This window comes from Hyaena hyaena, unplaced genomic scaffold (assembly GCF_003009895.1).
Source record: "Hyaena hyaena isolate Hyena2069 unplaced genomic scaffold, ASM300989v1 scaffold_412, whole genome shotgun sequence".
Lineage (NCBI taxonomy): Eukaryota > Metazoa > Chordata > Mammalia > Carnivora > Hyaenidae > Hyaena > Hyaena hyaena.
Genome location: NW_024081043.1, coordinates 209,192 through 229,429, shown reverse-complemented (window position 1 = coordinate 229,429; position 20,238 = coordinate 209,192). Strand labels below are relative to the sequence as shown.

Genomic DNA, 20,238 nt, shown 5'->3' with positions numbered 1-20,238 from the left:
ATTTTGATATATTGAAGGTCCAAAAACACAGGTCACAGGAAAAATGTGGTGCATCTGCCAAAATAATCACAAATCTTCTCTGAGAGTAGGGAGAATCCAGCCCTTTAACAAAAACAAGAGATTTTTAAACACCTTACAAAGTACATCATACTTCCCTCATAAGGTCATATGACTCTGACCTTAATCTTGTATCACCTGATACTTGTATCACCTGAAATACAATATTACTCTCATGGTACTGAGATTCTCCTCACATCAAAGACCAAGGGGAAGGACAAGGGGTGATGGTGCCCGCCATTTAGAAAATGGACCATTGAGTGGGCAGCAGTTAAGAGCTGTTCTGCCTCCCACAGATCTTCCTCTTTTGCTGACCACAAAGATCAGCACCCCCCGGAAACGGTCATTATCAGATTCAGGACACATCTGAGCAGACGTTCCTCATGGGGCAGTCCTTGGATTTCACCAGCTATAGTTCTGCTGGGACGTGGAGCATCTTATTTTCGAAACAGGGAATAATGAAAGTAAAGGAGATGGAGCTTGGAGCTGTCACAAAGCAGGCCGGGAAGGTCACAGTGGGCTGTGTCGGCCAGAGTGGACTGCCTTGGTGCTCTCCCACATTTCATTTTCCTCATTAGTTTTTCATGTTACAGTTGTTCTGCTGCATGGTAGGGGAATTTCTTTTTTTTTTTTTTTTTAATATTTTTATTTATTTCTAGGAGAGAGAGAGAGACAGTGTGAGCAGGGGAGGGTCAGAGAGAGAGGGAGACACAGACTCTGAAACTGGCTCCAGGCTCTGAGCTGGCAGTCAGCACAGAGCCCGACGCGGGGCTTGAACCCACGAACCGCGAGATCATGACCTAAGCGAAAGTCGGACGCTTAAGCGACTAAGCCACCCAGGCGCCCCAAGTAGGGGAATTTCTTAAAGTCATGTGGAAACCTGAATGACGCTCCTGTGCAGGGGGCGTGGCAGACATGATGCATGATGTGGCCTGGGAATTTTTCTTATTAGCTCTACAATTGCTTTAAAACAAAAGCGTTATTGTTTACTTTTAGAAATAGGTCTTCCCGCACCTCCCCCCCCCCCCTTCCTTTTAAGATCCAGGATGTCTTGTCTGTTTTTTTAGGACCATCAGAAAACTCTAGCCGGAAATTCTGGAATCTTATTGCCCTCAGAAGTTTTCTAAGTATTGGTGCTGAAAGCATAACTTAAGGGGTCAATAGCCATAGGGAGCCAAGGCAAAAATCTCTGAAATAAAAGAAAAAAGTTATGAATGACGTGGTGATAAATTAAACTCAACATTGGGATAAATATAATGACCAAAAGGCTAAGAGACCTTCTAAATTACTCAGGACTAAGGCAGAGGTGGTGGCATAAGGCATAACAAGAAAGTAAACGCAGATATGCCTTTGTCTGACCCAGGGTGTTTAATGTGCCCACACACGGGTCTCCTGGTGTTCTTTCCCCTCTTACTCATTCGGGTGATGGTGCTCATGCTGCGATGCAGGGCAAGACGACTGCTCCAAGCGCCAGGAAACTCGGCTCTGGCCCCAGCCCTAGAAACCTGCTGTGGGACCTTGAGGAAGTGTCTAAATTTTGTCTCATTTCCTTCTCTTTCAATGACATTAGTGACATAATGATTCCTCTTCCCATCAAAACAGTCTATAATTCCTTGTGGTCTCAATAAGGTTATGTGCTGTGAGACCTTGGGAACATCATCTGACATCTCCATATTCCCATAAATCAGATTAATAACCCATGGCCTGCCTGTTTTGTAAGGTGGTTGCAAGGAATAAAGGTGGAAAGATGCAGGAATACACCTTGTAGACCATGGAAACATCATAAGTATTAACATTCTTTTCCAATTGAGTTGGTAGTCATCGAAAATTACAGTGTTTGGCAGTGGGGAATAACATTTGTCCAATATCAGTAGCTTTCTAATAAATATTTATTTATTTTTCTTACTAAACTCTACACCCAGTGTGAGGCTCAAACTCACGATCCCAAGATCAAGAGTCAGATGCTTCTCTGACTGAACCAGCCGAGTGCCCTAATATCAATAGCTTGTTTTAAAAATGTTTTTTATTTTAAGAGACACAGAAAGACAGAGCGCGAGAGGGGAAGGGGCAGGGAGAGAGCGAGACAAAGAATCCGAAACAGTCTCCAGGCTCTGAGCTGTCAGCACAAAGCCTGATGTGAGGCTCAAACTCACAAACCGTGAGATCATGACCTGAGTCAAAGTCAGACGCTTAACTGACTGAGCCACCCAGGTGCCCCTCAGAAGTTTTTTAAAAGCTAAACTCTTCAAGCTATATTTCAAGATATAGAAAGTTTCCCTAACTCATTGGAAGATGGGTTCTGCATGAACATCATAAAGCAAAATAAAACAAACTGAAGATTGCCTTCATGACATGGTAAAATGCTTAAGGTGTCACTATTTTTATTCAAGAGAAAAAGTATAGATAAAGTACAGTTTTTAATATTGATTTTCTCCCTTTTCACAGAGATAACATTTATGTGGAAGCATTTTGGCCTTTGGAGAGAAAGGACCACAGACGGGTGCAATGCTGGGTCGAGGGAGGGAAAACTAAGACTAAGAGCAATCTTTTTACCTCAGAGTGCGGGTAAGAAACTGTAGTTTAGCGAGAGATGACGTTTTGGATAAGTTTTAGAACAAGATGATGTTAATGGTGATGGAATAATTGGATCAAAAAATAAAAACCAAGCAAACATCTGACCATTCCTATGAGGATCAAAGAGACCAGTTTTCTGGTCTACTCGCTACCACCCTATTCTCTTTCCAAAACTCCTTTGTTAGGCGTCCTGAGTACCCCCAGGTAATAACTGAGACAAAACTGGAATTTCCTTATTTCCTGGGAAAGGGCCAAAAATATCATCAAACAAGGAACAGGAAGCATAAAAATATCTCTCAGGAGAGTACCAATTGTTTAGAGATTTCTAGCTCGTGTTTGGCACAGCTGTAGAGGTGCTTGGAACGTCAACGGCTCTGTGCAATCAGCAGCACGGAGTGGCCCTGAGGCAGGTGTGCGCCCCACTGGGAAACCACCTAGGAGACGCTGATTTGGACGACATTTGGGGTAACATTTTGGAGACTGGCCATGATTTACAATATGAACTTGGGAGCTCCCAACATAATGATTTACTCAAATTTTAGAGTAGAGATCTCCTTCCCCCCCCCCCCCCCCAGTGAAATATCATGTGGAATCCATCTATAAAACAGATTTAAAAAAATGTTCTGGTTGAAGGGAGCAAAGCCCCAACTTCCTGCTGCTCAGCCTCCCTCACCCCAAATTATACCCAAGGCATTTCTATGAAGCTTCAGCTTGGAGTCACTGAGTTAGTAGGTCTTAGGTTAAAACATCTCCAAAGAGATTTTTTTCCCCATGATGTAATACATTTCTACAAACATCAACAGCGCCTTTGACACATCTATCCCTCACCCTTGCTCTCCAAACATACAGCACGTTTTCTTTATAGAATCTCTGCAATAACCACAACATTTTTTCTCTCCTTTCCAGACTACAGCCACCATTCGAATCCAGGCCCTTCTTACTGTCTCCTGGATAATTACCAATGCCTGACATAGGTGATTCTTTTTTCTTTTTTTTTTTTAATGTTTACTTATTTTTGAGAAGAGCAGGGAGGAGCAGAGAGAGAGACAGAGGATCCAAAGCAGGCTCTGTGCTGACAGCAAAGGGCCCAATGTGGGGCTCAAACTCATAAACCATGAGAACATGACCTGAGGTGAAATCAAGAGTTGGGCACTCAACCGACTGAGCCATCCAGGTGCCCCAACACAGGTGACGCTGATTCCAGCCAGGCCTGCCCAATGCATCCAGTATCCTGTTTCCAGATTAATATTGACCGGGAAGCACACTCTCACTGAGTTTCTTCTCTTCTCTGAAATCTTGTGGCTCCCAGTTGTATAGTCTCACCAGCTGAGACTGTATCCCTTTCTAGAAGAAACCCTCTGTCTTTTGTCTTTCCTTATCCTGTCCTTTCACCTTGAATTTCCCTCAGTCTTGAAGATTTAACTCAAATGCCACCTCTCCCTTGAAGTCACCTGTGAGCTGCCCACCAGGAATGAACCTTTCTTTTAAACCTTCTAAGAATTGTTCTTAAAATTTTTTTAAATATTTTATTTACTTCTGAGAGAGAGAGAGACAGCGTGAACAGGGGAGGATCAGAGAGAGAGGGAGACACAGAATCTGAAACAGGCTCCAGGCTCTGAGCTAGCTGTCAGCACAGAGCCCAACGCAGGGCTCGAACCCACAAACTGTGAGATCATGACCTGAGTCAAAGTCAGACACTCAACTTACTGAGCCAGGTGTCCCAAGAATTTTTATAACATATCAGTTTAGTTGTATTACACGACTGGTGTCCTTGCTTCATCCCTTCAACCGTGTTGTATTTATCTTTGTAGCATACATGATATCATGAAAGTAGTAGACACCTTTTTTAAACTAAGAGAGTAAATGTATTGATACTGACCAATCAAGTGTCCCTGGACACCTAAAGGATACGAGATGGCTATATATTTCCACACTTTATATTATTTAATTAAAATTAATTATAACATACTCATAAGAAATGTACAACTAAAATGAAATGTGAAATTTTTGTGTTTGTTTATGCTTCTGGCTGAAGGTAATACAAAGTGATAACACTGATTATCTTATGTTATCAGAAGCTCTCTTATCTCATTAAAAATAAGTTATTGCTGGGGCACCTGGGTGGCTCAGTTGGTCAAGCATCCAACTTCAGCTCAGGTCATGATCTCATGGTTTGTGAGTCTGAGCCCCGCGTTGGGCTCCGTGCTGACAGTGAGGAGCCTGCTTGGGATTTCTCTCTCTCTCCCTCTCTCTCTGCCCCTCCTCCACTTGTGCATGCTCTCTCTCAGAAAAATAAATAAATATTAAAAAAATAAAAATGAGTTATTGCTTAACACACTGCACTTGGTAGGTGTTATGGTTCTTGTGTGTCTCACAAATTCCTGTGTTGAAGTTCTAATACCCAATGTGGCTGTATTTGGAGATAGGGCCTAGAAAGAGGTAATAATGGTTAAGTGAGTTCATAAGGGTATGCCTGATAGAGGAAAAGACACCAGAGAACCCTTTCCCTCTCCACACATGCACAGAGTAAAGGACAGGTGCGGACCCAGAGAAAAGGTGACTATTTACAAGCCAGGAAGAGAGCGCTCACCATAAACTAAGCCTGAAGTCTCATTGATCTTCGATTTTTTCTCATCATTTTCCCTAAGGACCTGCTTTTACCACATTTTGGTTTCTTTCTTTATCCTTCTCTCAAACTCTTTTAAGCAATAGATCCACAAAGTAAACTCAGGGTCCTACTGAAATGTTTCATGCTTAGCATAGCTGGAGATACATGAAAACATACACGTTCAGAAATTACGTCAATTTTTATTCTTATTATGTACAAAGAAGAACCTCTCATTGTTGCTGAGATGATAAAGTCACGTTATGCTCTAAATTAAAAAAAAACACAAAAATATAAACATACCAGTAATTAGAATATTCTTTATAGACTTGTCAGCTACTAGATCTCTCTGGCATCCCTGAATCATACTGGTGATCCCTGTTAGCTGAGCTACTGTAAGGCGCTGTGAGATTTAGAAACATAGATGTTAAAGGATCATTATAGGATAAAGATTATGGGCTTGCAGCCAGATTCTAAGTTGTGATCTTGGAAAAGTTAATCAGCTTTCATGTGACTCAGTTTCCCCATCTATACAGTGGTACTAATGGCAGTGCCTTCCATTATGTTATGAGGAATAAATGAATTAATAACAGAAACACAGTGCCTAAAGCAATCCCTGGACACAGTGAGCGCTAAGCAAATGCTTAGGAGTTAAAGCTAAAAGGATCTTTGAAATCAGCCATTGAGGCGTCTTGAAGGAGTTCAAGGCTGTTCTAAAATAGCTTTTCTCAGGGCTGAGGCTGCATCAAGGAGATTCAGAATCTGCCAGCAGGATGCACATGCCCCCTCTGATGCAGGAGAGGCACAGACTCACGAGCACTTTCCTACAGATATCAATCCGTCTAGAGAAGTACCAGCTTGAGGATGAGGCACGGCAATCCTCATTTTGTGGAAGTAGCTCTTCCATATCTCTTCACATTATCTTTCTAGCCTAGCACAAACACCACACTTCTCACTCCCCGGAGACACATGATCCTGAATTAGAAAGCCTCCCTTATTCGCAAGAGAAGCATTGAGATTCCACTATTTCCTGAAAAGCGTGAGCAACAAACATCCTATTTTCAAGCAGATGCCACAAGTAAGTTATTCCCCGCCTCCCTTTCCCTCAAGGACACAGAGTCTCCAGGGGTCCCGTTTCCAGGCTAGGGGTGCCGGGAAGTAGGGGGAGGTAAGAAGCAACCTTCCCCATCTTTCTTGTCGTTTCTTAAAAACGCCTTTCCGAGCACGACGGCGTGTGCGCCCCGGTTTCAACTCCTCCACGTGCCCGGAAGCAGCCGTTGGCTTGGAGATTGTCTTTTATTCTACAGGACAGCTTTTCAGGCCCTGGTGCTCGTACCTGTGTGGGCCGGGGAAGCCGCTCCCTAGCCTCACACAGCGTGATCTGGGTTTCTATTTTAGGCCTCCCTATAATTACATCAAAAGAGCTTCCCTTTCTGGATTCTCAATTTCCTCTAAGTCCATTAATATTCAAGCTCTGCTGCAACGGAGAGGCCGGCACGTCTCCTACTCTATCCTACTGTAATGTGCATCTGAATGGGCCGGGGATCCGGTGACAATGCGGATTCGGATTCTGGAGTGGTGCCCGACAGCCTGCATCTCTGACAGGAGCCGCCTTCCTTCCTTCCTGATGCCGCCTTCCTTGGGCCACACTTGGGCTCCCCATGGTGGACACACCTGTTCCACACAGCTAGCACCAACCGGGGCATTCACATACCGAGTTTCCTCACACACTGACCACTCGGACTTCCAGAAAGGTCCTTAAGAATACATGCTTCCAAAGGCTGTGTCCTGCCCAATCTAGAGCAGCTTATCAAATTAGGCTTCCTCTTTATTTTAACATGAAGTCTCAGTTGACAGCTATACTATGGCTACTGTAATGCTGTGATTTCAGTTGATTTTTTTAAGGTTTATTTATTTATTTTTGAAAGAGAGAGACAGAGAGAGAGAATCTGCACGCATTTCAGTGGGAGAGGGCCAGAGAGAGGAGGAGAGGGAGAGGATCCCAAGTAGGCTCAGCACTGTTAGTGTGGGACCCTACGCGGGGCTTTGAACTCACAAATCATGAGATCATGACCGGAGTCGAAACCAAGAGCTGGATGCTTAACCACCTGAGCCACCCAGGCGCCGCTCGGTTGATGATGAATCAATAATCTGTCATTGGCTTTCCCTTCCTTTTGCACTCAGTGGAAGTACATTCTCCTCTCTAGAGCCTCTGTCATTTGCCTTTAACTGTTAACGAGATGCAAGGACAGGAGCCTCCCCTCAGCAGTTCTCTGTGTCCCTCAATTCCCCTAACGTCATCCCTCCCATGTCTCCGTGTGGAGCCTCACGTTTAGGGTCACTGTCAAGGGTCTGGATAAGTCAGGGGGCAGTACTCGGGAGCCTTGGTGTGGGAGACTGACATTCATGGACACGCTTAGGGGTCTGCAACTGAAGCTGTGTGGGAAGCCTCTTGGGGGTCACCTTGGAAAGGCTCATGTCTGGGGCTGGGCCAGTGCTCTGTTCTGCAACCACCCTCACCAAGAAGCAGGGAGAGGGACCCACTAAAGCCCCCAAGTCCCGCCCCCAACCCCACCAGATCAGGACCCTTGTGTTTCCCCCAGGCTCGAGGCTCCGCAGTCCTGGGGTTCTAACCGGGGTGGCAGCTGCGACTCTGAGTGATTCTCTTCCTTAAGCCAGCTCTCCTTCAATCAGCATACATTTTAATCTATTTATTAGACAGTTGCAGAACTCCTTTGCTAGAAGTAACCTTGTTTTTGTTTGCGTATTTTGTTTTCTTCTTTTTAAACTGTAGAAACCGAGGGCCCAGGAGGTGAAGGGACTGGCCCAGGTTCCTTCAACTGGTAAAGGTGATGGGGTTGTTAGTGGCCCGGCTGAGAACCAGGAGTTGGTTCCAAACTCACATGCCAGTGCTTGTCCCACGCTGCTGAATTCCGCCGAGACTCTCCTACTGATTATTCAACTTAAGGATAAATAGAAACAATAAAGAGAAAAGTGAGCCATAGGACATGTGAAGCAAACACTTCCTCTCCTAAAGATTATCTCTTTAAGAGAAAAATCATATAGAAGGACAGATAGTCCACTGAAACAGTTTGAAAGAGTATAAGGCTGACAGTCAGAAGATGCAGTTCCTGGCACTGCTGCTAATGAATGAGCTTTGTGTCCTTGAGTGAAGTGCCTTAACCGTCTCCCACCCCGAGGCTCAGTTTCCTCGTCTGCAAAATGAGAAGGCTGAATCTCAACTCTTTCTAGATCTAACATTCTATGATCCCTTTGATTTTACAGTTCACACTGCAAGATAGAATAGAGTTATACATCCAGTAATAACCACCCACTGCCTCAGCATTCAAACAGGCCTTCTTTATGTTGAATTCTGTGCTGCAATAGGGGCTTCAGGGCTGGTTTCTTATAGATGGAATTTCAGGGTGTCTCCTGGCGGCGATTATGACAGACAACAATTCCAAGGGAAAAATACAGAATGAGGCAATTTATTCATGCACCACAAACCCTGGCCCGTCTCCAGGCATTCAGACTCTGTTCAGTGTCCCAATAACACACATTTAGCACCTCACCTGTGACCTGGGGATCGCCAGAATCACAGATGACAGAATCACTCTCCTGCTCTCAGGCCTCACAGGCGAATCAGCAGGAGGAAGAGAGGTTACTTTTAGGTTACTCTGAGCTTGTTAAATTGTATCACTGTTCCTCAAGGGAGAAACACACACACGCGCGCGCGCGCGCGCACACACACACACACACAGAGCGCCTGGCGGTGAAACTTGAAAGGCACTGTAGATTACTGTGGAAGGAGAGGCCGGCCACAATTTTTAAGCCCGAGATCCCACATCTGTGCTCTGGTTCTTGCTGTAATGCTAGATGGTTCTACAGCGCTAGCATCCCAAGGTATGAGGCTCACTAGATATTTCTCTTGCCTTCTGCGGGTGTCTATGTTGTACATTCCTTTGGGCTGACATTTGGCTTTCCAAAGCTGTGCAGTATGCCCTGTTGCAATTTACTTTGCAAAGAGACAGCAGGATTGCATGTTAACAGTCACCTCGAGGCGAGGGGAGTTTTAGTGAAGACATCTCTGATCCTTAGATTCCCTCATTTCCTTTAAAGTCATCATGCCACTTCACGTAATGGAGGGCACGATTTCAAAATGAATACGAATGCGCAAAGTCTGCCCTGTGCTCAAGGGCCCCCTTAGCTGTAGTTTATGCAGCACGGGTTACTGGTCTCGTCTGCAGGAGACGTGCACTAATGCAGCTGTTGGTGGTATGGGATTTCTCCAACTCATCAGTTCTCAGGGAGTCATAAATGTAGATATTTCGCTCCATTTAGGTAAACACTGGATCCCTCGCTTCTTCCAAAACACAACACACAAACTAAGAAAGTCCTGGAAGTGGAAAGGAGGTCATATTGCCTATTGCTCAAAGTATGTCAGACCACCCCTCTGTCCTCTTTTTTTAAAACATATTTGTTTCTCTCTGTATTTTTTTTCTTTATGCAGGGGATTTGAGCTTGAATATGGACATTTTCCCACTACCATGCAGCCTCGGAATGCTGTTTTCCCCAAGTTTCTCATGATAAAAAGACCCAGAGTCAGCCCCTAACTGCTGGCAGCTGAATTTCATTAAGACTTTGATGGGAAACTTAAGTTGGAATTACAAACATCTGTGGCTAAGCTTCCCTTCAGCAAACCATTTCCCAGAATTTAACTTTACCACACTAGGAGCAAGAAAGAAAACAGTTGGAAAAAGAATGCCGCTTTTTGGCAAATGCTGGAGTAGATATTTAAATATCCTTCTATGTGGTCACTACATCTCAATGAACCAGCAGATTTACTGGTTTTGGAAAACAAATCAATAACTGTTTGGAAATACCAACTCGTGGAACTCAAAGATGTACTAGGAATCTGACTTTAATGGTTCCTAATCAATCAAATGTCTCAAAATTATGTCTGGCCATCACTACATTTATAGGGTAACTCTGAGCGAGAAAAAGCCCAAAAGAAGAGAAGTGTTTTTGACATTACATATTTCAAAAAACTATGAAAAGTCAGATTTGAGAATTGTGAAAGAAAAAAAGGTTATAGTCCTTATATCAAAAATGTTGGTATTTTTGTTTAACTTCTCTGGAATTTAGAAAGAGTCATTCATTTCTCTTCACTTATTAGCTCATCCAATCACTGGGGAAAGGCTATGTTTAAAGAACCCTTAGGGATACAATGATTATAAAAGTTAAAGTACAGTCCCCTCTTCTCCATTGTTGGCTAATCAGCACATTTGTATGGAAAAGTTAGAAGTAATCAAATTTACGGAAGAAGTAAAAGTTTAGATAAAAATAAACTGATAAAACAAGTCTTAACTTGCAGTAGATAAAAACAGTGGAAGAGAAAGGGCAGGGGGAGGTACAGAAGAGAGGGAACTTAAGGCGCACTTTGTCAGGCAGTTCATATACACTATTTCACAACAATCTTGCAAGGCAAATACCTTTCTATTCATTCCACAATCAAACAAACTGAGCCTCTGAAGGATGAACTAATTTGTTCAAAGTCAAACAGCTAGAAAGTAGTGGGGCTGAATTCATCGCACATCTGTCTGGCTACATGCCCACGATGTACCTTTGATGGAAGGTGAATTTCAAACGTTAAGCAGAGACTGAAATAAACAGCGCTTGGGCTAAATGGGGCCATCAGATGCACTTCCCACAGAGTATTAAAAAAAATGAGTCAGCAAATTTACTTAAGAATCCAGATTCTGTTTTCTGCTAAAAAAAAAAAACCCAAAAGGCCTGGCAACACACAAGTGGGTGTCCCTCTGGAAGAAGCAACCCTTCTCCTGTCACTTTGGATCCACCACTCACAGGATTTATTCCTTTCACTGCCCAGGTTTTTGTTGTTGTTTTTGTGGGTTTGTTTGTTTTTTTTCTTCTGCTTGGCCTCTCTAGGAATCCAAGCTTTACATTTTTTTCTGTACCATACGATCAGCAATTCCACTTCTGGACATCTATTCCAAATTGCTGAAAGCAGAAGGTCAAAACAGCTATGTGTACACCAATGTACACAGTAGTATTAGTCACAGAAGCTAAAAGGGAGAAACAACCCAAATGTCCATCAACAGGTACATGGATAAACAAAACGTGATATATACATATATTAGGATATTATTCACCCTCAAAAAAGAATGAAAATTTGAAATTTGAAATTGCTACAGCATGGATGAACTTTGAAGACATTATGGTAAATGAAATAAGCCAGACACAAAAGAACAAACATAGGTTCCACTTATATGAAGTATCTATCATCGTAATATTCATGGAAACAGAAAGTGGAAGTGATGGTGCCAAGGCCCAGGAAAGGGAGTGATGGGGAGTTATTGTTTAATGGGTATTGAATTTCAGTTTGGGAAGATGAAAAAAAATTGGAGGTAGATGGTGGTGATGATAATATAACAGTGTGAATGTACCTACTGCCACTTAAAAATGGTTAAAATGGAAAATTTAATGTTAAGCATATTTTACTGCAATAAAAAAAACTTATGGTTAAATCAGAGAACTCTGGAACTATAGCAAATGGAATTCTTTATTTTCCAGCAATTTTATAATAAATTCTATAAGATAGGCCATGTATTCCTCTAGATGGTGCTGTTCTGAATTCATTACCAATTAATCTATATATGGAGCTTCTAATGTAGACTATAGCCTCATGCAGAGGAAACATACTAGAATATGCTTGTAAAAGGAAACTGGGATGCAAGAAGACCCTAGATATGGGTCTTCTTCAGTGGGGACCCAGTGATATGCTGGGGAAAAAAAGAATGGGATTTGGAAACCTTGGGCAAGATACTTACCATCTCCAAACCTCAATTTGCTCATTGATAAATGGGTATAATGTTCATTATTGAGTATTGCAAAAGATAATACATGTAGTTTCATGGGACATAGTAGAAGTCAATATGTATTAATTTCTGTCTTTCCTATGTGAGTAGGTTAAAAAGTAGTTATTAGACTGGTCAGGAAAGGGAAGTTATCTCAATTCTTTGATAATCCTAAAATTTTATGCATCTTATGCTATTCACTCAGCAAGCATTGCACAAATAGTCTTTGAATGGCATTTTATAGGTTTTATTTTAAGAAATTCTTAAAACTTTGACTAAAACTTATGCCTACAGATAGTTCCATTTACCTAATCACTTTTACCTGGATACTCTGTGACAGTTGAATTACTTTCATAAATTCCTTCCTAGCTGTGCCACTTACCAGGTAGGGTGCCTGGGCAAATGGTCTTTGCCTCAGTCTCCCTGTTTGAAAAATAAGAGAATAACTATACAAGCCCCACTGAGTTGTAGAGGGAGAAAAAAATATAGCTCATGGAGAGTGCTTAGATTAGAATCTGACACATGGTAAATACTCAATGAGCATTAGCCATCAGCCATGCTATTATTATTACTACTGCCACTATATTTAGTCCTTCTAAAATAATGTTTCCCAGGAACCTTCTTTGGTATTTGGTGAGTAGGTTGATTGTGTCCTACTGGCCTGGCTCTGGAGTAATACTTTTTCCACATTACCCCCCTGGCCTTTAGCTTACAGCCACTGTTACAGAGCATTAATTCATTCTGCTTTATATGGTGACTATGAACATTTTTCTTTCTTAGATTGCTTATTCCTTGAGGCGAGGGACGTGACTTTGCCTTCTTTCTGTCCCTCCTGGCACCTACTTTACTGCTCTTCATGCAATAAGGCTCCAAACATGCCTGTTGGATGATATTAAGTGAATGAAATAATGCCCACATGTGGGGGTTCACAATACCTACATGCACTGTTGAACAGCAGTATAGACTGATGGCTCAGGCCAGTGACTAGAGGTCTTCAGGCGATTCAATAGGGCCTCTTTCAAAGTAAGGGCCCAAGATAAGGAAAAGGAAAGCAGAGAGTGAAAGAGATCTAAGCTGCCTTTTAATAAACATACTGCGATCTTTTGGTGGCAGGGTCCCAGTTATGTTGGAGCCTAGGATCACGTGTCAACAATAAAAAGAGTCTAGAGGAAAAGTTACTCAGAGTTAGTCTAGTTCATAGTTCTTTTTTAAAAGCAAGTGAGTTGGGGTGCTTGGGTGGCTTAGTCGGTTAAGCGTCTGACTTTCGTTTAGGTCATGGGTTCGTGGGTTTGGGCCCCGCGTCGGGCTCTGTGCTGACAGCCAGCTCAGAGCCTGGAGCCTGTTTCAGGGTCTGTGACTCCCTCTCTCTCTGATCCTCCCCTGCTCATGCTGTCTCTCTCTCTCTCTCTCTCCTAGAAATAAATAAAACATTTAAAAAAATAAATAAAAAAAATTAAAAGCAAGTGAGTTTGTCCAGCGTGGGGTACATGTGCACATGTGATTCACGGGCCACTGATTTTCTTGGAGGGACGCTAACAATAACGACAACAGCAGCAAAGCCCAGTCAGGTTACCAGGAAATAAATTCCTGTTCTCCTCGCTGAGAGAAGTTTGTTCCACACTGTTCTGTATTTCCTTTAATTTCTCAATTATGTGCTAATGGCAGTAACAGCACTGTTACCCCACCACCTCTCATTTTGCCCTTCCCTCTTTTGAGTCTTTATGTGGTGGCTTCTTCCCATAGTGTCAACCTCTAACCTAGGTGTTCTTGACCTTATTTAATTCTGGCTTCGCTTTGACAGACAAGACTGTCATTCCTGCCAAGGACATTGTGACACCCTCTCCTAGGGGACCATTCCTGTCCCCATCCCTGTCTCCCTTCCAGAGCTTTTGCACATCCATATTGGTTAAGAAGATTTCTGCCTAGTTTTACTTCCTAGCATGCACATGATAAAAGCAAGACTTTCTCTTCTTAAATGTAAACTATTAGACCCTTGACTGTTCTTTTTTGAAACCACCCATCACCCCTTTGCCCAGCCTACTGAGAAACACTGCTCTCATCATAAACTCAGCAATAGTGAATGCAGGAAATTGCTTGTAAAAAAGCAGAAGGTGGGAAAACCCCACCAAATTAGCACTGAGTTACCCGCGGGTGCTCTTCTTTTCATACCCAGGATCCTGGGGGAAGCTTGGGCTTGTTTGAGAAGGAAAGGATGAGCCTTCTTTCTTGGTGAGCCAGTGCTCCTCATCCTCTTATTCAGTTTGTATTTAATGTAACTGAGCCCCTAACTTACCCTGGGCACCAGAGTGTGCCGGAGTCTGGAGTCCTCTGTTGAGGACTGAGGACCCAGGGGTGGAGAGGACACACGTCTTGCTATCGACGAGTCTGGGAGAGCCTCTGGAGGGCCATCAGCCAAGCACCTCCCACTGCTGTATGCTTGCCTTAGTACTTTCCTTCCTCCCCTTGAAGGAAAATTGAGGACCAACCATTCATATAAATCCAAGTGAAGTAAAATGAATGTATTTTTAGAATACCCCTCCATCTGCATTGCAAACCTCTTAAAATAATGTGTCACATGTGCCCATGGTCTCTCTCTCTCTGTTTATAGATGAAAATACAATCTTCTGAACCAAGTCAGTAGAGTGGTTGTACCATGTTATTAAATTTCCAGAGTGTATTTGGTTTACAGTCTCCTTACTGGCTATAAAGAGCATGGGAAATCTGAATGGTGGGGCTTTGGGATTTCCATGGGACCACAAGCGAACTGGAGATATTATGTGAAACTATGCAGTGGGAACGTAATTACTCCAACCCCACACTTTCTACATCATATACTTTGACCCTTCTGGAATGACTAATAGCTTCTTTCTGTTTCCCTAAACCAAAAGCCGGAACTGGCATTCTGAACCTATTGGACTCTGACAATATTACACATTTAACTCACTATAGGACATGCTTTCTGCTTGGAAAGATAGAGACATAGCATTATTAAGTAAAATAGTGCCATAAAAATAACGTTCTGAGAAATATTCCCAAATAAGGGTTTCTTATAATTCGATCACCTGCATATTTTATACTATGAATAACAAGACTTGGAATGTATAATACAGCACTAACACCATATCAGGTACTGTGTTAAGCATTCTGTCTGTATATTTTATCTAATTTCATCACAGTAACTCTAGGAAGTATGAAGTAGGCATCAATAACTTCTCTAAGCCTTAGTCTCTTTCTGTATAATTTGGGCATCTGTAATTTGCCTCAGGTAAGGAGAAGGGAAATTGAAATTTGAACTTGGGAACATCAGCCTGCAAAGCCTGAAATCCAAAATGCTCTTCTATACTGTCTTCCTATTATTTCACTGAATATATGAGTATATAAGACATTGCTCAGAGTTTCAGCAATAAATTTAAGGTTCCCTAAAAATCAAATAATTATTTTCCTACTTTTTGTAGGATACAAGTTACAAAAAATTATGTGTGCCCATCTTTTTAAAATTAGCAGATAGAAATACAGAATGCCTAGGTAAATTTGAATTTCAGGGAAACAATAAATAGTTTTTTTACTGTAAATAGGTCCCATGCAATATTTGAGACATAAACCAAAAAATTTATTTGTTGCTATTTGAAATTCAAATTTAATTAGATGTCTTGTATTTTATCTGGCAACTCTACCCTTAAGCATTTTGTTCTGAGGCTTTCCACGATCAAAGCAACAGGTGGAAATAATGCTACCTAGGGGTTAATTCCAAGCCTGTGGAGAAGCAATGCCTTCCCATTGCATGGTGTCTCTCTTGGCCTGGCTTCTCCCCAGGTCTGGGGGGCACGAAGCTGGGTAGAAGTCAGCCATGCCCCCCTTTTTCCTATAGAGGTTACTTTTTGAACCACAATGGGAAGTTGCTATGCTCTGGCCCTACCCCCCCTCTTTTTTGGGGTGTGTGGGTGGGACTCACTCCTGGAGAAGGACCATCTCTTTGTACCATATTTTAGAAGTAATAATAAATACCCCCAAGTTATACTAATAATAAGTAGAATTAATTGCAATAATCCAGACTTTGGTGCTATTAGAAATGGTGTCAACCTACATCAATGCTTTGGTTCTATAGTTGCTGTAACCATAGCTATAGCACGTGTGTGTGTGTGTGTGTGTGTGTGTGTGTGTGTGTGTGTGTGGTGTTAGGTCAATTGCTCCTTCCTTTCCCATGAACTTAGGTGACTTCATTTTCCTCCTACTTAGCATCTCCCACGCACTGGACATGCCCTTGTCGTCTTGGCTCAGGGGACTCTTAAATCACTCACTCTGGATTCATCCTCCTTTACTCAATTTCCACTTTCTGGTTCTGGCTTTCAACATAAAAGCTATTGTAAGGTACTCAAACAGCAGCTCTTTGCATCAACATATCACCAGTAGCATATCCCAGTCATTTTAACTTTGGGGATGGGGCTTGATTTTCATCACAACTTTTTGCTTCTGGAAGATAGTGGCTCGTGTCTATTTAAGGTATCTGCTCTGCAGTTTCCCAACAGATTCGTTAGTATCCCGTCACCCTCAGCCGCTCGCCCACTCACTCTCCCCTGTTGGAGAGGACCTACTGTTTGATTTGTGACAAAAAGATGGGCCCCGTAGTATTTTCCCCAACATCACAGAGGAGCAGGAAGCCAGGGACAGGGCACACACACATTAAGTGACTCTCCTGGGACACACAAGTGGCAGAAAGAAGTGCCACTGCGGCCCCAGGTGAGAGTCCAAGCCGACCAGCTCCCAGCGCACAGGACACCTGCCCTTTTGCTAGTTTGAACAGTGCCCGGTTCCAAAGCCTCAACTCCCAGCTCGCGACGCCCTGGATCCAGCTTACAAAGTAAGACTCTTCAAGTTTGTGAACTGACCTGGGGCAGGTGAAACTCTCAGGGCAGATGGGGGAGGGAAGAAGGGGGAGAGAGAGGGACAGGAGCGGGGCACCCACAGGTGCCCCGGGCCGGGGTGACAAGGGCAGGGACACTGTACCTCGGCAGCAGGCGGCAGCCTTCCGGGAGCCACGCGGGGTTCGCTCGCCTCAGGCGGGTCCAGTCTGCCGACCGCTGAGCTCCCTTCAATGTCAAAAGGAACGGCGCCGTCGTCCCCGGCCGCCGCGGCCGCGCAGGCAGCGCCGCAGAGGAGCCACAGCCGCAGGACTGCGCGCCCGGCAGAGTTCACGGCCATCTCTCCGCTGCCATCCAGCAGGGAGCTGCCTGCGGCTCGGCGGCCGTGCGTCCCGGCCGGTCCCCCAGGGGTGCGCCGGTGCCTCGCGTGCATTACCTTCTCGGCCTCCGCCCTGTCCGGATGTGGGAAGTCAAGGCGGCCCGGCGAGCAACTTAGTCAAAAAGGCAGAGCGAGAGAGTGAGCGGGAGCCCTCCTCCCCCTCTCCTCTCTCCTCTCTCCTTCTTCCCCCTCGGGTTGCCTCTCGCACTTTCTCTCCCGCTTTGTCTCTCCCCAGAGGCTCTGGCTGAGGGGCGTGCAGATGGGCGCAGCTTAAGGCTGAGCATCAAAAAGCAGATTGATGGGGCGAGCCCCGCGGCCACCTCCTGTCCCGGGCGGGTGGGGACTGAGGGCTGCGCTGCCCAGCCTTCCTCCCCACATCCTTTCTCACCACTCCCTTTTTACCTTCCACTTCCAGGCCCTCCCACTCCAAAAGGCGTTGCACACACCAAGCTCGGGCCTTTTCCCCGGCCTGCCCTCCCCACCCCCTCTCAGTTTGGAGCCCCTCCAAGGGACCCCATGAATATTCAGCCTTTGTGATTGCTTCCTCGCATCTCTTATTTATTTAGTCAAGGTGCCCGGCGTCTCATCTGTATTTATGCGGATCTTTTAAGGGACCCCCTACTTTGCGGGCAAGTGAAAGGGGGAAAAGGGATTCCCGAGTAGGGGCGGGAGCCAGAGATGGGCAACCTCAGCCGGCAGAAGGGGAGGGCACCCACTTTCTGGTGCAAGGCTTCTCATTTTCTAAAGATGGAATGCTGCAGGCTTTGAGCTATCTTCACTGAGACGGGCTGGCCACCCATCCTCCTCCTGACAGTCCTCACCCAGAGGGCTTGGGAGAAGAATATCTCTTACTTCTGGGCTGGAAAATGACTTCATTACGCAAATGCATGAACTTTTATTTACAAAGAACATCTTGTTTTCATCCTCAAGAGGTGCTTTGTAAGGGGTCTGGAACAAGGCTTGCAGTGTAGGAGCCTGTCAAATATACTGCCCACAGCCCTGGCCCCTTCCTCCTGGCCTGTAATCTCCCGCCTGCTACATCCCTGTGAGTCATGTAACCTTTCTAAGACTTTGGGCGAAGTGGATCACAGTCATGCCAGGCGCCCTGTGGACGGGTCAGTGGTCACTGCAGCTGCTAGGTACCTTTGCTTACCTAGCAAAGGAGCTCTCAGGCTTCCCACAAGCCGTGTACGTGGCTTTAAAAGGATTAGATGAAGCAACCATAAAATGACACCCAAGTAAGTCTCTAGATGTTTGAAATCATCCACAACCATGCAGTAAGGCATTTTCATAAAACCTAGTCATTAGGCCTATTTTATAGGACAAAAGCTATTTTATCTAAGCGAAAACAAAACACCCGTTCATTTTGCACCGACTACATGTAAGATACTTTGCCTATGTTATTAGTAAGCCTCACAGAATTCCTGGAAAATAGGACTTTATTTCCTTTTTACGAGAGAGAGAAAGAGAGAGAAGAGGTTCTGAGGGACTAAGACATTTGCCCAACATCACACAGCTGGTAGAAAGCTAAGGTTTGCACTAGGGCATAACTGATTCCAAAACAATCTTTCTCAGCTATACCACCCTGAAACTCATAAAATAAAGGATATAAATTCAGAATAGGAGATATGGCATTCCCATTTTTTGAGTACTTCCTATCTACCGAAAAGTTTGCGTAAATTATCTCCTTTAATTTCATCTTTACTATAATCCCGTGAGACAGGTATTGTCATATATATTTAGTAATGGGTGAGATGTACAAGTTCTACTCTCTGATGCTAAGATCATTAATTTGGATGATAAAGTGATAAGAGACAAAAGGGACAAAGCTGGTGGAAGCAAAAAGTTCTATATCCCCAAGGGTTTGTCATATTTTCATTTTAAGATACAAGCGTAGTATTGTCCTGCACCAGTAAGCTAAACTGTGATCATCTTCCACATAAACTGGATAACTCACTAAATTAAGTGAAAGAACTCAAGAACATGGGTGCGCCTGGGTGGCTCAGTTGGTTAAGCATCCGACTTTGGCTCAGGTCATGATCTCACAGTCCGTGGGTTCAAGCCCTGCTTCAGGCTCTGTGCTGACAGCTCAGAGCCTGGAGCCTATTTCAGATTCTGTGTCTCCCTCTCTCTCTGCCCCTCTCCCGCTTGTGCTCTGTCTCTCTCTGTCTCAAAAATAAAATAAAATGTTAAAATAATTTAAAAAAATAACTCAAGATTATGTTGGGTTGATCCTTGAAGACTTATGTTGGGAGGGAGGCAAGGTGGCTAGAGTCTAAAATGATAAGATAATGCTCAATTATCCTGTCCTGTCCTCCCTTTAAAAAAACTTTAAGTAATAATAAAATAGTTCTAGTAATAACATATGCATCATATTCTGACTTCAAATACAGACCTCTCCAGTAGACAAAGACTGTTCATTTTTGTTTTTTGAAGGATTATGTCCTGTTCTTCACTGTCAATCAATCACACACTTTTTATTTCATGTAGGGCCTCTTCTCTCTGCCCATTAGGCCATGTTCCGGTTCTGTGAGAGGCCCAAATGGTCGGGGTGGGGGTGTATTTGTCCAAGACTCATGAATTTTTTATTGTTGGTTAAATATGTTCTTCCCATTGATCCTCCTCATCCTTTTGCAGATAATATTATTTTCCAGGCAAAACTGTGTTATACACATGATCATGTATGAAATCAAATAAGATTCAAATCATAGGTCTGTTTACAATTCTGGGAACTTAGTACACATAGTCTCTCTGAATGTCAGTTTCCTCGCCTGTGAAATGGGATGATGGTGCCTCTTTCCCTGAGTTATTAATGAATTAAAAATGAAATAATGCAAATAAAACATTAACACAACCTGGAACATAGTCAGTGTTGAATATGTACTA

The 20,238-nt window shown here is 43.7% G+C and overlaps 1 protein-coding gene across 2 annotated transcripts in view; it reads right to left on the bottom strand.

The window, feature by feature from the left end:
* The window catches only part of LAMA4 (laminin subunit alpha 4), a 150,404-nt gene extending 132,253 nt beyond the window's left edge, over window positions 1–18,151 (bottom strand). Inside the window, exons 1-2 of one of the 2 annotated variants that reach the window (XM_039252211.1) lie at window positions 18,069–18,151; window positions 17,119–17,464 (exon numbers count right to left, since the gene is read on the bottom strand). In XM_039252211.1, the coding sequence (XP_039108142.1) occupies window positions 17,119–17,406 (288 nt within the window). In that variant the 5' untranslated portion in view covers window positions 17,407–17,464; window positions 18,069–18,151. Of the gene's footprint in view, window positions 1–17,118; window positions 17,707–18,068 lie in introns of those variants that run through there. The other variant, XM_039252212.1, reaches the window with a different exon arrangement.
* Between the last annotated feature and the right edge of the window lie 2,087 nt (window positions 18,152–20,238).